Genomic DNA, 17420 nt, shown 5'->3' on the forward strand with positions numbered 1-17420 from the left:
GGAGGGCAAAATCTGACTCTGTGAAGACAGGCCTGTGCTGAAAAACGTAATTTCTAACAAATATTAATATTAATAATGGTACACATTAATGATATTTAATAATGATATGAATCGTGATTGATTTCTAATTGATAATATTAAGAGGATGTTCTGCAACAAAAATTTATATATGTAATTAGAACATCTTTTACAGGTGCATAAAGTCTTTATATATCCAGTATCTATTATTAGATAGTATCCTCATTGCAACCTCTCAAGTAACCCATCATTACCGCATTTATTCTTTACCCCAGGAGACAACACTCAGCATGCCCAAAATCACACCGCTAGTAAACAGGGGAGTCAGAGTCTGAATCCAGGAGATCTGATTCCAGATTTTCTAAATGACTCAGTTAAGGGTCCTACTTGGATCTCAGTAGCATTGTAGAGAAGCTGGCCCCCAGGAACTATGGGATTGGCAGAGTAAGGGAGCCAGTGGTCTCAAGGGACATGACAAACCCATAAGGGGGTTGGTGGTGGTTTGGAGCAGGATCCCTCCAGTAGTGGAGGGTTTGAATAATTAGATCTAGCTAGGAGAAAAGGACTGGTAGGTAGACGTAAGGTTCCCGGGAAGTCAAGGACCTAATCTAGTGAAGTAAGGAAGAACTGTAGCTCCTTGGGCATGTTAAGAGCCTGTGGAAAATCCCATTGATAAGGCTTCTAAAATTCTTCCAATCTTGGCCTAGAGAGTTTCAGGAACTGGGCTGGGTTGGCCGGTGGGTGCCGGCACTATTTCCATTACTCGCCATACTGCCTTCCCTTAAGTCATGTGCTCCATGTTACATATTAGGTGTGAGGACGTGGGCACGGCAAAGCACATTTGCATTTGTCTGTTTGTTTAATCATCTATTGTAACCATTCTGGGCGAGGAAGTGTCTCATCCTTTGTATGTTTAAATTGCTACAACCTTAAGAGAATATTTAGAATTTGCAAACCCAATTTCGAGATGTTTATCATCTAGTTGCTGAAAAGGTGGGTCTATAGGCAGGGAAAGATTTTTAGTTCTCTTTAGAAACTAAACCATCTGTAAATTGGCCCACACTTTGCTTGGTAACTCTCCAAATGATTCAGATGCATGTATTTGACTTCTAAAATACAAGATAAACAAGCCTCTAGTCCTGAGAGAACTATGCCCAATCCCACCATTTGACCTCACCATCAAAGAAAGGCTCTCAAAATCTGGTTGTTTCACAAATTCACTTAAATGAATTTAGGAGGTTATTTTTGTTATTTGTTTTGGTTTGTTGTGCTTTACACTAGTGCAATTAACTGATGGTAACAGTTATAATTTACACATGCCCTTCTTAAAGGAAATCACTCTCTATCTTTTAGGGACCCTTTACTTTGGTGGTTGTTTATTTTCATTTGGACCAGATTGGTATGGACCAACCAGCATATGGAGGAATGAACTCTGACCCAGAGTTTCGTTCTGGTGCTCGAATGTATAATTCCATCTTGGGGTTGTAAGAAGAGAATAGCAACCATTTTATATGAAGATTATACTCAAGAATAGTAATTGCTTAGGGATCATCTAGAAAGTTTAAAGGATAATGATGTACCGGGAGTCCTTCACAGCTTACTGTGCAAATCTTGCACCAAAACATATAGATACAAGAAGGGGTTCCAAAGCTGTTTTGTCCATCCTTCAGCAAGTTTCAACCCTGCTGTTGAGTATCTCGGGGACCCCTAACATTTACATGGTATGGGGATGGAGAGTGAAGGGTACAGTCAGTCCCATCCTGTTCCCTCCTGTCCCGTGGTCTATCTACTGCAAAAGGGCTCTGGGGGCTAAGTAGAAAAGCTGCCATGGGTCCTGAAGCTCATAAACTGGGATGGGAGGCTTGTGTGGAAAATTCTTGGGTCCCTCACCCCACTCTGTAGGGCTATTCAGTGGAGGGGCTCCAAACAAAGTGGCCAGGGCCCTTTGTATAGTGCCAGAAAAATACTTTATATCCTGCATTGAGCATTTGAACGGTTTCTGCCATAATCATCACCGATTTCATACCCATAGTTGTTAAAAGGAGAAAAATAGGTGATTTTTTTCTAACTCTAAAAGGAGCCAAAGAGTTTTAATATTGGTTGAGCTCATTATAACAAGAGCAGTGGAGTCTTAAATATTATACCATATTGTGTAAATATCACACAAGTAAATTTCCTATAATAAATATACAGTATGTATACACTATTTCCTTTGACAACAAGTAAACAAATATTCTTCTAAACAGGCTAAAGTCTCTATAAAGATTGTACGTCACAGTTAAAGGAAAACCTCACAGGGAGTTCCTACCACACAAACTACTCAATTTTATAACAGGTGTTTTTTGGGGGTATTGGTTTTTGGTTTTACTCTTCTAAGTCTTTGTTATAAACCTCATACTACAGTGTTATTATTTTTTGTTTAAATTGTCTATTGTTATTTTAAAAGATTTAGAGAATTAAAAAAAATCTTTAAAAATGTACCTACATTCAGGGCGCCTGGGTGGCTCAGCCAGTTAAGGGTCCAACTCTTCATTTCAGCTCAGGTTATGATCTCGGGGTCTTGGGATCAAGCCCTGCATCAGGCTCTGCACTCAGCAGGGGAGCCTGCTGGAGATTCTTTCTCTCCCTCTCTCTTTGCCCCTACCCTTGTGCACTCTCTCTCTAAGTACATAAATAAATATTTTTTTAAAAAGCTTACCCACACTTTTTTTTTTCTTTCGGTACTTTAAAGATGTCACTCCACTGTCTTCTTGCTTGGATCATTTCCAGTGAGAAACTCACTGCTTTCCTTGTCTTTGTTTCCCTTGTGTATAACGTGTCTTTTTGTCTCTGGCTGATTTTAAGACGTTTCTCTTTATCACTGGTGTTGGACAATTTCATTCTGATGTGCCTTGGTATAGTTTTCTTCATATTTCTTGTGTTTAGGGTTTGTTGAACATCTTGAAACAAACTTTCCTTTGAAACATTTCTTCCAATGTTTCTCCTCCTCTTTGGGATATTCCAGTGACTTATGTGTTCACTACTTGGCTTGTCTCACAGTTCACTGAGGATGTTCTTTTGATTTTTAAAAAATGTTTTTCTTTAATCTCTGTCTTTTATTTGGAATAGTTTCCACTGCTATGTCTTCAGCTTCACTATTTTTTCTTCTGCAATTTCTAAAATGCTGTTGATCCCATCCAGTATAAATTTTACCTGAGACATCGAGTCTTCATCTCTAGAATTGCAAATGGGTATTTTTTAATATCTAGCAGTCTCCCCTTATGACATAGTTAATCTTTCTTCTAGCTTCTTAAGTGTATGGACTGTAGTCATAATAAGTGTTCTAAAGTCTTTGCTTGCTAATTCTAACATCTCTGTCAGTTCTAGGTTTGTTTCAAAATATGACCTTATGGGTCATATTTTTCTGCTTCTTTACATGCATGGTATTTTTTATTAGATGCCAGATATTGTAGATTTTACCTTGTGGGTGCTAGATATTACTTTATTTCTATAAATACACTTGAGCTTAGGTCTGGGACACAGTTGAGTGACTTGGAAACAGTTTGGCCCTTTCGGGTCTCATTTTTAAGATTTGTGATGTGGGAAAAATGCTTGTTCTAGACCTAATTATTCCTCACTCCTGAAGTAAGACTCTTCTGAGTACTCTGCCCCACAAGTGCTCTGGGAATTGTGAGGTTTTGGAGTCTGGCTGATGGAAGCATGCACTGTTCCAGGCCTGGGGAATGCTAGGCACTATGTTTTCTAAGCCTTTCCAGTGATTCTTTCCCCAGCCTCTGGTGTTTCCTCACACACATGAGCAGATCAGCCCTCAGCTAAATACTCAGGAGGGTTTCTGTGAGTTCTTTCTTTGTGAAGATCTCTCCTCTCTCCCACTCGTCCCTGCAAACTCTAGCTGGCTCAGTCATTCCGGACGTTTAATTTTCTCTCTTCAACTCAGGGAGTCTGCCAGGTTCTGCCTGGGTCCCCCTTCCCTTGCTACATCACAGCCTGTGAACTATCTCAAGGCAGGAAGCTGGGTGATTATAGGGCTCACATTATTTTTTCCTGCCTCTCAGCGGCAGCCATTTTTAATTACCTGACGCCCTTATTCTTTTTTTTTTAAGATTTTATTTATTTATTTGACAGAGAGACAGCGAGAGAGGGAACACAAGAAGGGGGAGTGGGAGAGGGAGAAGTACGCTTCCCGCTGAGCAGGGAGTCCATGCGGGGCTCGATCCCAGGACCCTGGGATCATGACCTGAGCCGAAGGCAGATGCTTAATGACTGAGCCACCCAGGCGCCCCCTGACGCCCATATTCTTGAAACCATTTTTCACATACTTTGTCCAGTTTTTCAGTTGTTTCAGGTGGGAGGAAAATCTAGTTCCTATTACTTCAGCTTGCCAGAAGCAGAAGTCTTCTTTCGGTCTATAACCAGTAAATATTTTCCATATTTTACCCTTAACTATATAAGAGAGGTAACAAGATCAAAAGAATTGTTTTCTCAAATTTCTTCCATGTCTCTAGGATTCAGCTATTAGAAACTTACATCCTGTGATTTTTATTTGACACAGAGAGAGAACACAAGCAGGGGAAAGGGCGAGGGAGAGGGAGAAGCAGACTCTCCGCTGAGCAGGGAGCCCGATGTGGGGTCGATCCCAGGACCCTGGGATCATGACCTGAGCCAAAGGCAGACGCTTAACCGACTGAGCCACCAAAAAACTTACATCCTCTGATTTTTAGACTTTCATTTTAATTGAAGTTAAAATAATAAATTTATGGAATTTATAAATTTTGATTCTACAAAGCTGAGCTTCCTTCTCTTTACTTTCACCACAGGGTGAGGTAGTTGGAATTTGGGCTGGAACCTCTGGAACCACGTCTCCACCAGCTGTCTTTGCTCAGACACATGGGCAGTTAAGACTGGTGGGAGAGAGTCCTACAAGGAGATGAGGCACTGTTAATCCTTATTAGTGGGGCTGCCCTTGAAGGTTGGATCCAGAACACTTAAGCAGAGCCTGGGCTGTTTGTTTGCTTTTTCCTTTGAACTCTTCTGCAGCAGCTAGTTCTTCAAGCGAAGGCAAATTCCCTGTTTCTCACTTAGGTACCAAATAGCCATGAATAACATCCATCAACAATCAGGTTTTTTTTCCTTTCAGGTCACTCCCCAGACCCACATCCAACATTTTCTCCCAGGATAAATAAGGCTCTTCTTCCTTCTTCTTATAGAAGGGCTACACCCCAACCACCCTCCTCCCAGGCGACCTTCTCTTCTAACGCATAAAGCATTTCTCATTAGGTAGGAGAAAAAAATCTTACAATTTAATCTTCAGCAGTTTCATCCTCTAGTAGCCACCCATATCCCCCACCCCTGCTAATATAACATAATATCTATGGTAAAAGTTCAGATAGATTTAGAATTTTCAGATGCTCATATTTACAGAGTCATTACCTGCCCTCACTTAACATTGTTCTTTCTCTGCCCCTTCCAGCCTTTTGCAATGACAAGAGAAGCAGTCTAAAAACATGAGCATGGACTTATAGTCAAATAGAGTCCACATGAAGCTAGTAAGGTTCTTATCCAACATTTAGTTAAAAAAAATATATATATGTGTCTTGGGCAGTTAGGGCTGCTATAACAGAATACCACAGACCAGGTGGCTCATAAACAATAGACATTTATTTCTCACAGTTCTGGAGGCTAGAAGTTCAAGGTTAAGGTGCTAGCAGTTTCAGTGTCTGGTAAGAACCCACTTCCTGGTCCACAGATGGTCATCTTACATGGTAGAAGGAGCAAGGGGGTCTCTCATCTCTGGGGTCTTTTTTTATAAGGTATTTTATAAGGTACTAATCCCATTAATGAGAGCTCTTATAATACCATCACCGTGGGGGTTAGGATTTCAATGCATGATTTTTTTGGGGGGGTGGGGGAGACATAATATTCAGTTCATTGCAAAATATATACACACAGATATATACATTTTGTTTCTTATTGTTTTGTCAGCTTGGCATTTAAGAGCTACGCATTTCCTTCTGGATTTTCTCCCCCTTATTGAAGATGCATCCACAATCGTTTGCTATTTCATCTTAAGGGATGGTCATCCTTTCTCCTTTATTTCGTGTTTTACTCCTTGTATCAGGAAACCAGTGACACAATTTTACCTGGACCCTCTGACAATTGAGAAAATAAATCCTTGGAATTCCCCTGTTCATCTCTATCTCCGGGCAGTGGGCATTTATTGAGGATCTGCAGCCTGTCCGGCACAGAGAGGGTTTGATCTCAGTCCTGCTGACAGCCTATTTCCCTTCCCTGACTCCAGGCCTCTTGACTTCTTTCCACAGGTGCCACAGTGAACAGAGACAACAGCTGCCAGTCTGACAGCAGCGGGTTCCTGGATGACCCCCTGGAGCCACTGCCCCTGCAGGTAGAGGGCCACTGGAGGGTTGGAATAGGAGCAAAAGGAAAGATAAGTAGAAAGCACGCCACGCCACCACATTCGGAAAGGGCAGCCAGCCCTTGGAAGACATGCACCATAGGCAGCCAAGGGATGGGGATTGGAGTCACACTAGACAAGGTGCCAGAGAGCTTAGCATTCCTTTCCTTTTTATTTTCTTTGGATTTTGCCAAACAAGGAAGCTGAGCCTCATAGACGGAAGGGCTTAGTTAAAGTAGTGAACTAAAGTAAACCTGAGCTTGTAACCCTTATCTTCTGACTCCTAAGTCAGTGGTAATGATAAGAAAAAGACACATACACGTCTTAAACTTAGCGCCTCCCCCACCCTTCTGACCCATTTGCCTTTATCCTGGTTTCTCACACAGATGCCTTCCTTGCCAAGCAGCCAGATTCCTGCTGAGAATGGGTGTAGAAAGCCAAAGGATCAGAGCCAGTGCCTAGTACCACCCCAGGACTGCCAGCAGGAGTCAGATGACTCTGATTCCAAGAGTATGGTGAGCACAGCCTTCTCAAATCAAGACTGGAGTATCATGGAAGAAAAGGCCTCAACATCTACGGTGGAGAAAGAGTCTCCGTTTGAGGATACGGAGAAGCCACCAGAGCCACTGACCCCAGATATGGCCCTTGCCGAGACCACCAGAGGAGAACACCCGAGGAAAGACAGCCATCTGAGGCAGCACCTGCCCATGCCCCAAACTGAAGCTGAGGCCATGGTGGGCACAGTTATCTCCAGATGTGACTGTCCTCTGGGGTTTCGGGTGCCCCACATCACAGAAGTGAAGGATGGGTTATGGAAGCTTGAGGGAGCTGGGGAAACCTACATGCAAACCCACCACTGCAAGTCCCAAAGATCTCCTGGAGTTGATCCTGCTCATGACAAGCTCCTTCGAGTAGACTCTGAGGCCCCAAGAGGAGCAGAAAACAACAAACCCTATCCAGACACCAACAATACCTCACTGACAGGAGAAAGCCCACCACAGCATGTCCCCAAGCCCAGTAATGTCATGTCCTATACAGTTGACCTTATCCAAACATCCGAAAAGCTCATTCTCCACCTAGATAAACCCACTGGAGATACTCCCCACATAGAGCCAGTATGTAGTGCTTTGGGTCACATACCACACAGAGCAGAACCTGAGATGGAAAAGTTTCCTCCAAATGCTGACTCAAACACTGTTGGTTCCAAGTCTGTGACAATCCAGATGTCCTCCAATCTGGCATCGGCTGCTCAGAATGCTGTGGCTTTGGGGACTGATTCTAAAGGAATAACTTTAGGATGCACTGTGCGTGACCCTGCTCCCACAACAGAACCAGGACTGGAGACAAAATCGAGACAGTGCTGTGATGTTTCTGTTCAGACCAATATATGTGAGCCTAGGCCCTGGCATTGGTGTTCAGCTCCAAGTACCAAGGCCCAGCACCTCACCAAATCCGTCTCTCTAGACACAGGCTTCCCTCATATCTACCCAGCGGGCATCTGCCACTCTGTATCCACCCACTGCTGTGTCTGCTGTCATCACCATCCCCACTGCCACTCAGAGAGGCAGAGCCCCGGCCCTGTGCCCTCAGCCTGTAGGCACCGCCCATGCTCACATCATCATCTGGAAGCCCAGTTCGTGAAGACTTTGAACGTCCTTCAGGACACTACAGTGAAGGAGCTGTGTTCTGTAAGTATTCATCTCTGCCAAGAGGGGAAGGCAGATGGAGCCACAACCCCTCAGGGATAATGTTCAGGCCTCCTGAATGCAAGCTCTCAGGGCATACCTTTCCATCTCAAATCATGAGTAATATCTGCAGAGTGCCTTACAGCTTACGATATATTCTCACAAGTTTCTTCTTATCTGATACGTCCAGTCACCTTCTGAAGTGAGGAGACAAATTTCATTACCAATTTCCATTTGACAGAGGGGATATAGAACAATAAATTCACGTGTAAGGTTATAAACATTAATGCATCTCTACCTCATCTACAATTCAGTCTAACTGAACAATTCTCTGTCTTAAATTCACTTAACTGAATAATCTTGTACAAACCATTACGTCTCTCTGAGCCTAGTTCCTGCTTTGTAAAATAGGGAGACTTTTCATGCCTTGGACACAGGATTGTTTTAGGATTGAGTGAGAGAAAACTTGTAAAGCACTCAGCACACTCAGACACTCAGCACGGTGCCCAGCCCACAGAAAGCCTTAGAAAATGCTGAGTGGCTCTTATTCTTATTATTAATTTTCATCACTGTTTTATTATTGTTCAGCTCTTGAATCTAGAGCTTCTCTAGAAGCTCTATGTCACACAGAGGGACTCCTGCTCCATGTTGGCTGAGTTTATTTAAAAGGGGACATTGAGTTTCCTGAAAACTGAATGACCCCCAATCTGTTCAGCCTCTGATAAATCAATAAGCATTTAGTGAGTCCTTCTAGTGTCCCCTCTTACCGTGATTCTCAAGGTAAGAAATGATCTAGGCTGTCAAGGTTAACCATTCATTAAAAAAATTAAGAGCATCACACATGAAACCACCTGTACTGAAAGTGAAAAAACAGAAAGGTGGCACAGATAACACAGGGCTACTGCTGTTCAAAGGAGAGTGGAGGGCAACTGTAATTTATTAAGCGTCTACTCTTTGATGCCTGACAGGTTACCTTCCCATTCTTTTAATTCCACAAATATTTATTGAGTGCCTATGCTAATTACTTTATTTACCATATGTTGAGTAACCTTCATTTTCACCCATGCCATAAATCCTGAGCCCCTCATATATATATACCCTCTTTTACAAATGAGGAACCTAGAACCAAGAGAGTGTAAGTTTCCAACTTCCCCCACTAATAAGTGGTTAGTTCAGATTCAAATTCAGATCTAGCTGACACCAAATTCTCAGACAACACACTCCAGGCAATGATGTGTCTAACTTTAAAATACCTAGGTCTGTAGAAGTGTAATAGCAACATGAGAAAGTGATTATGTGAAAGATAAGGCAAGTTACTACATAGCCCTTCAACATCTAGAAATCTGCATAAATGTTATATAAACATAGAAAGAGAATCAATGAAAGAAGTAATTTACTACATCATTTTTCAAATTGCAAGATTTGAGGCATTTGGAGTATTTTTAAGTGGGTCGTTAAAAGGGTTGAAATAGTGAAGGAAGTCATTGAGATTAATTCTGCATATAATACTATCCGAAAGTTTCACGGGAGTGAAGAACAAAGGCTGAGGTCCATCGGACTATCAAAAGATCCAGGTTCAAATCCTAGAGTGTAGTAGGAGTCGTCACCACCATCATCATCACTGATATTTATTAAGGGATTTTAAATGCTGTAAGGTGGTGGGTTTCAACTGGGGATAATTTCCTCCGATCCTTAGTAATATTTTGCAGGGTTGGGAGACATCTTGGTTGCCATATCTGGGGTAGGCGTTGCTGTTATTAGTGGGTAGAGGTCAGGGATACTGCTAAACATCCTACAACACGCAGGACAGCCCCCGACCCAACAAAGAATTATCTAGCCCAAAATAACAACAACGTCAGGGTTGAAAAACTCTGCTTTAAGGAAATAAACATATACTTGGCTACATAGTTAATACAGGAAAATGTTAGATATGAGCGATGGCTGGAGGAGATAACATTTTAAGAGGTTGTAGAGGGAAAAAAATATTAAATCCTACAATTAGGTACTCCAGTTTCCATGATGTAAACCAGGTTGTTGGTCCAAAATATCCTGAAAGAAGATTTTTTTCTAATTTACATTTTTAAGGTAAGTTCTACAAGGATATATAAATTAAACCATATTTCATTTTATATTTAATTTTACTAAAAATAATAAAAATCAAAATTGTGCTAAAAACTCCAGAAGAAAAGGTCTCTTTAGATATACCCAATGTCAATCTTTTAATGTAAATGTTGCAGGTATTTATTCCGTAATAAGATACTGTCTAGTTTCTGTTCACATCGCAACTCTTAAAAACAATAGAAATCATTTACTGATTGGGTTAAAAAGAGAAATAGGGGCGCCTGGGTAGCTTAGTCAGTTCAGTGTCTGCCCTTGATTTCCACTCAGGTCATGATCTCAGGGACGTGAGACTGAGCCCCACATGGGGCTCCACACTCTGAGCGTGGAGCCTGCGTAGCCTGCTTACAGAATCTCTGTCTCCCTCTCGATCTGCCCCTCCCCTCCCCACCCCACGCCGCCCCATTCCCGTTCATGCTCTTGCTCTCTCTCTCTCGCTTGCTCTAAAAAAAAGAGAGAGAGAAAGAGAGAAATAACAAACATGTATCCACAGACTAAGAAGCTAGATGTCTGTCATCAAATTGTCTTTGGGAAGCACTATCATTTCACTTATCAATATAATAATCAAGTATCTATGGCAATAGCTGTATATGGTACTCAATTAGCCTCTCATTTATTCAGTTATATAGCCACAAATGAAAAAGGGTAATTCAGCCTTCCATGGCACAAGTGGAAAAGACCTAATGAGGGTATTTAGCATGGTTGAGGTGACTGTGACAAATCAGTGCAGACAAAAGGGACACCAGGGTCTGGAGTGGCTCAGTTATTCAGAGGGTAGGCCTGACGACAGGTGCCAGGAAAACCACAGCATCCAGACAGCGTAGCTTACCAGTTAGTACAGCCCAGCAAAACCATTAATATGAAAGGTTTTAATAAGACATAAAGGGTTTATAAGGTATTTGGGAGTGTCCTCATGAATTTGTAGGAGCATGGTTCTGGAAACTGCAGGAGCAAGTGGGCATGAAGCGCCTGGGAACCCAGCAGCAGGCAGAGCACTACAGCTTCTGAGAGATGGCCCTGGGGAAACTCAGAGCCAGGTACAGGGTAAGGACTGGTTCTGGGAGCGAGGCAGAAGGACACTGTTGAGAACAGGGACCAAAGATTAAGCCTGGGTCAGCTCCAGGGGTGAGTGACCTTTCATGCAGAGCAGAGCTCTCCTCATTTCTCGCTGACCTTGGGCCGAGGTGGCCCCAGCTGTGTGGGGAGATCTGACAACTGAAAATAGACCTTTTTCTTGCTTTGACACTATGAGACATCAGCTCTTCTGCAGAACATATAGGGGATTTGTGTCCTGTTATGCACCACGGCCATCTTCAGGGTTGTGTGTAGCTTTCAAATGAGTAGGAGTTTAAATGAGTGTGCATGCCACCATCTCATGTCTTCTAAAACCTTGTGTCATATTGCCTCTGCTGCTCTCCCCTAGAATTCACAATTATACCAAAAAAAAAAAGGTATTTTCACATCAAATTGATCTGACATTATACACCCTGAAATGCATACTATCTCGGGTTTTATTAGATGACAATGCATTTCTCCTTATTTAGAGTCAAGGGACCACAGACATACAAAGAAAACAGTCTTTTACATGTGCCTTATTATACTCGTGGGCAGGTGTACACGCAGACACACAGACAACTTGCAGAAAAGTAAGTGAAAACGGGCAGGCTACTTAAGCCAAAGAACAAACTCAGGAACAGAGAGAAAAGCTATCTATGGTGAGTGAGTCTGGGTTTGTAAGGCCTGAAAAATATTCTGGAGAAGAATGTCCCTAAATGAGATGCTAGATGCTAACTAGGGTTACAAAAGTTATTTATAAAACAACTTATCTGGACAATTAATCTTGGACCAAGTTCAGATTATAGGCAGGGATAGATCCTATCTATTACCTTTCAATGGAAGTTCCGAGCGAGTGTTGAAAGTAAGAGCAATTTTAGGTAAAAGACTCAGAAAAACTTCCCCACCTCTCCCCTGACAGAGCAGTACGTAACAGTGCAGAGACTCACTTGACTAATTGGTAAATGCTATTTTTGTGGTCTTGTGCGTCACCATGGTTTGTTGATATGATTCATTCTTTTGTATATGTGAATTCTTCAAAATAATTTAGTAATTAAAAACAACTTTCCAGAAAAGAAAATAAGATCATCTGAAATTAGATTTTTGGATATTAGAAAATTCTTCTATGATGTTCATGATTTAGGTTTACATAAAAAGAAAGCATACACAGCTTAACAAGTCAGATGAGCCATTCAAAAGTGAAGTTTCAATGTTTTCTGGTGGTTTCTTGCTCTTACTATTAAAGTTTGTTTTAATGCGCTTGAGTCAGTTGAGTAGACCTTGAATTGACTCTGGGTTATAACCCAGCACTTACATCGGAAGAAAGAGTTCAAAACAGCCTCTTTTTTTTTTTCCTTGCCTAAGTTTTCCTTTTCTCTGAAAACGAATTCTATACCTGTTCTAGAGCTGAAATGTAGTTTTAGTACTTCCAAATGACCAGAAGATGGCAGTGTTTCAGAATCTTCCACCTCACTCCCTTCTCGGGTACCAAACAGCCAGGAGTTATCCCTACATCCTAGCCCCACGTGCCTTCCAATCACAAAGGGTTACCCCAAAATAACTAGATGAAGCGCAAAATTTAAGGTTTCTAATGCTCAGCCTACTTGAGTATCATATCTCCATGCCCCTGGCCTTGACCATTCCTAGAACTTGGTCAGCCTGTAGGAATCTACTAGGACCATTCAACCAGCTCAGTCCTAAGGGACAAATAGCTTGTCCCTGTGTCCAGCCACACTGCTGTGACTTAGTTAGATCTTGAGAAGAAAAGAAATGAATCAGGCTTGAAATCTGCCCTTTTTTGACCTTGGACAAATCAGTTTGCCCTTCTGTGTCAGAACACTTCTCTATAAAAAGAACCCTTCACAGTCTCTAACATCTTTTCTGGTTTCAAGAGCCATAATTGTAGTCACCTTTCAAGCATGACTGCCAACATCAGTAACACTTCAAATACTCCTCTGACTGGTTCGAATGTACTCACACTGAAGCAAAAGTAATTAGAGAGTTTTGCCATGTAAAATATGTTATCCATATATAAAAATTAGGGGACAGAATCAAACCGAACTCTCATAGCAAAATGATGAGGAATTTTCAGTATAAAAGCATCACTTGTAGGAAAGTATTTCTACTATGACAATTCCAGTAAAAGTAGCCATGAAGCTGCCAGGATCTTGGCCATGGGGCTTGGAGGAGAAGAGTAAGAAATCCAGGACTTCCTCAAAACAGAGCTAAGAAGAATTAACACAGCTGTAAGACTGGTCTCCATGGAAGGAAGAAAAGAAGGTTGAAAGAGGGCTGCCATGAAAATCAGTTTCCTTGAAAGAGCTTTCCAGAAGCCCCACTCCATGCTCTCCACTTCCATCTCATTGCCATCCTACTACAAGGGATGCTGGGAAATGTCATTTGTTAGACACATTGTTGCCCTAAGGTATTAGAAGTCTGTTCATGTGAATAAAGGGGGAAGAGACACTTAACAGGCAACTAGCCAGCCTCTGCCATGCTACTCTGGGAGGCGGGGAGGGGAGTCAAACCCATGCGCCTGGTAGAGAAAGCATTAGGGTCTAACAAGCATTAATGTCGCTTTAAAGTCAGATGGGTGGAGATACTGGGGTTCTGGATCATGCATCTATTCAAAGCATGATCCAACCTGGGCTGGAAAACAAGGGGGATAGCTAGTAGGAACTCAGCAAATCATCAGGTTCCCAACAAATGGACGGAACTTAGGGGCTGGCAGGAAGATGATAGATAGATAGATGATAGATATTAGGGTACATATATATATTCGGAAACCAAGGCAGAAGCACAGTCATGCAGAGAAAGTAAGATTTAAAGAACGGTTCACATCAGGAACAATAAGGAGCAAGACGGGGAGCACAGACAGTGTTCAATTCTAGATTCCAATTCATGAAGAGAGTGGGATGCCTAAATGATGCCTGCCTTACTCCGGATGAGCTTGTTAGCCACATGGAGCTGATCCTGCAGATTTCACCATCAGGGATTGCAGTTAAGCAGGGCTAAGACTGATAAAAAAAAATATTCTAAGCAGACTTTCTCTAATCAAACACATACCATAGGGACAGATGTGTTCAACGTTACTGAGATGCCGAGTGAGGCAGTATTCAAAGCCCAAGTTAAACAAGATTTAACAGGACTCAGCCTTCCTAAGCACAAGCCCTTAATTTGGCCCTTTCCCTCCTGCTATCCTTTATCTGCGTCCTTGTACCCCTACATCACCTAGTTCTTCAGACAGCCGTCCTGTCTCCGGGACATAATGTCTCCAAGAGCCAATCAACAATCAATCAACTGCCGCCCATCCCAGCCAAGTATTGCCTCTGCTTGCCTGGAGAAGCCAAAGGCTGGGCTTTCCTCTTTATTCTTCCCCACACATTAGCGACAGGGCTTCATTGCAGACAAGGGAGCCCCAGGGGGAAGGCAGGCTCCACCGTGGTGAGCTCTTGCAGTGAATCCGAAAGGACTTCCTTTTCAGCTCTTTCTAATTGTTCTCAGCGCACAGTCCACGAGATGGAAGTGATGAAGATGGTGTGCCGGAGTTTCCGGGAGCATCTGGAGGAAATTGAACAGCACCTTACAGGACAGCAGGCACTCTTTTGCAGCGACATGTCAGAGGAGGAAAGGTAATTATCGAAGAGAGTCGTAACAGTAAGTAGAGCACACACACCTGGAGCAAGGAAAGGTAATCAGGGCAGGACAGATGAGCACCAGGGAGGAGGACTAATGAGAAATGAGTCTTTTTCCTTGGCTTTCCTGTTCTTGTTCTTGCTTTCTCACTGGGGGTCTGTGAGAGCTATTTGCTAGATAGCAACACTTTCTCTTTAAGGCCAAGGCTATTTGAGGTCAGAAGATGGGCAGTCATGGGGATAGACAGCAGGATATCTTCCATCAACGTGAATGGGGCTTATGCAAATGTAAGTATTGGGGGTTCTTAGAGTTTTGAAAATCTGCATTATTTTCACATAGATGAAAAGCATATGTCCCAAAAGTTGATTAGCTGTTGCCTGGGCCTGAGGCGGGGCGGGGGGGGGGGTGGGGGGGGGTAGGGGAAGGATTAACTGTAAAGGGGCGCAGGAGTTTTTATTGGGCAGAGGGAAGTGATCCCAAACTGACTGGTGGTGAGTGAAACAACTTGGCAAATGTACTAAAAATCATTGCATTGGACTGTTAAAATAGGTAAACTCCGTGGTATGCAAATTATTCTGCAATAGAGTTGTTTAAAAAAGAAGGAACACCCACCCTGGTGATATACCGTGTCTGCCACTGATACAAATAAAGAAGGTGACTTTCCCTTGTAAGAAATGTCAGAGAACTGACCTACATTTTGAGAGGGATGATGGAGGACTGCGCTTGGAGGTGATGGGAAATGTGGTCGATTTCCATTCTCTACCTGCAGGGAGGAGGCCGAACAGCTGCAGACTCTCCGCCGGGCCCTGCGGCAGCAGGTAGAAGAGCTGGAGTTTCAATTAGGAGACCGGGCTCAGCAAATCAAAGACAAGATTCTAGTGGTACGGGGCAGTAGGGTGTGAAGCTGGACTCTGTCCTGCCGACCGCTAGAGGAATGCATTAAGTCAGAAACCTGATAGTGCGATCAGTTCAGATTCTAGGATTATGGGCCAACACTTCCATTTTAAGTATAAAAAAAGTGAAGCCTTTGCTCAAGGCCACATGTCTAGCTGGTGGCAATTGAGGATTAGAACTCAGGTCGTCTAATTCCTATGCCAATCTTTCCTCCTGCCCTGTAAATAAGCGATACATATTTTTTTTTAAAGATTTTATTTATTTATTTGAGAGAGAGAGAATGAGAGATAGCGCGAGAGGGAAGAGGGTCAGAGGGAGAAGCAGACTCCCTGCCGAGCAGGGAGCCCGATGTGGGACTCGATCCCGGGACTCCAGGATCATGACCTGAGCCGAAGGCAGTCGCTTAACCGACTGAGCCACCCAGGCGCCCAATAAGCGATACATATTAATAATAATTATTATTAACCATTTTCCCGATGAGAATAAGAAACACAACTTTTGAGCTAGTATGGCTTAGTCATTGCCAGAATCTGCTGCTAGCTCACAGAGTCCCCTCTAGAGAATTCCCCACCCAGGAGTACCTCTCCCAAAAGTCTGGCTTAGCTGTTTGGGGCAAATATGCTAAATTGCCCACCCTTTTTGTTCTTATTTTTCTTTCAGCAGCTTGAGCTTCTCACAGAGGAACAACCTGAACACTGTCCAAACCTGCATGACTGTAACTGGACAGAAGAAAAGAACGGCCAGACGTCAGGTGCTAAAGTCCACCCAGCCATGGCGCGCCTGGTTGCCTTTCCTCCCCACGAGGGCTAGCAGGCTCCCAGCTCAAGGGTGACCCATTTGGCTGCCTTCTCTCCACCCACCTTGGAGAGCAGCACCAGGATGTCTCCTCCAGCTGAGGCAGAGTCAGGCCCCGCCCCTTTGTCGAATTGTCCTACTGGGGAAAACGGTACGAATGTCTTCCTCTAGATCAGAGTGGTTTTGATGACCTTCCTACAAAGTGTAAGAGCACATTCTGGCCAGACAAGGAAATCTAAATTGCCCCCAAGAAGTGTCTATCAAACCCTCTTCAGCTATTTTTAAAAATATTCTACTCTGTGGTTCCACCCAAGAGAATCTCAATATTTCAATATTTATTCAATACAGAATAAGTGAGCACCTACTCCTATGTGCCTGGCACTGGGAAAACATGGCGGCCCAGATGTAGATAGATATGGATGGATATAAATATAGATATAGACATCTAGGTAAAAATGATATCCAGTCTTTGCCCTGTGGAAACTTAGCGTCTACCGGGGGGGGGGTAGAATGTGCACACATAAAGACATATGGACTTGAAAACTGTGAAAGAGCTTTGAAGGAAATCACAGAGTTTTATGAAAGAGAACATAGAAGGGAGTCTGATTGAGATCAAGATGTCAGGAAGGCCTTGTTGAGAAGTGACAACAGATGAGGGAAAGAAAATCCAGGCCCCAGAAGTCCCTGAGGCGGTTGGCCCCTGGAAGCATCGATGAAGCTCTTACCATGTGCCAGGAGATCCTCGAATGCTGGAGACAGCTGTGACTCATACAGAGTTGGATGGGGAGCGAAGAAAAGAAGAACAACCA

The 17420-nt window shown here is 43.0% G+C and overlaps 1 protein-coding gene across 1 annotated transcript in view; it reads left to right on the forward strand.

Moving 5' to 3' along the window:
* Positions 1-16782, forward strand: part of ITPRID1 (ITPR interacting domain containing 1) — a 71003-nt gene extending 54221 nt beyond the window's left edge. The window contains 5 exon segments of the mRNA XM_028119318.2: positions 6339-6421; positions 6817-8118; positions 14791-14918; positions 15692-15803; positions 16477-16782. Coding sequence (XP_027975119.2) covers positions 6339-6421; positions 6817-8118; positions 14791-14918; positions 15692-15803; positions 16477-16782 — 1931 coding nt within the window.
* The last annotated feature ends 638 nt before the right edge of the window (positions 16783-17420 follow it).

This window comes from Eumetopias jubatus, unplaced genomic scaffold (assembly GCF_037043125.1).
Source record: "Eumetopias jubatus isolate StellerSeaLion01/CBP00866 unplaced genomic scaffold, mEumJub1_p1.0 scaffold_14, whole genome shotgun sequence".
Lineage (NCBI taxonomy): Eukaryota > Metazoa > Chordata > Mammalia > Carnivora > Otariidae > Eumetopias > Eumetopias jubatus.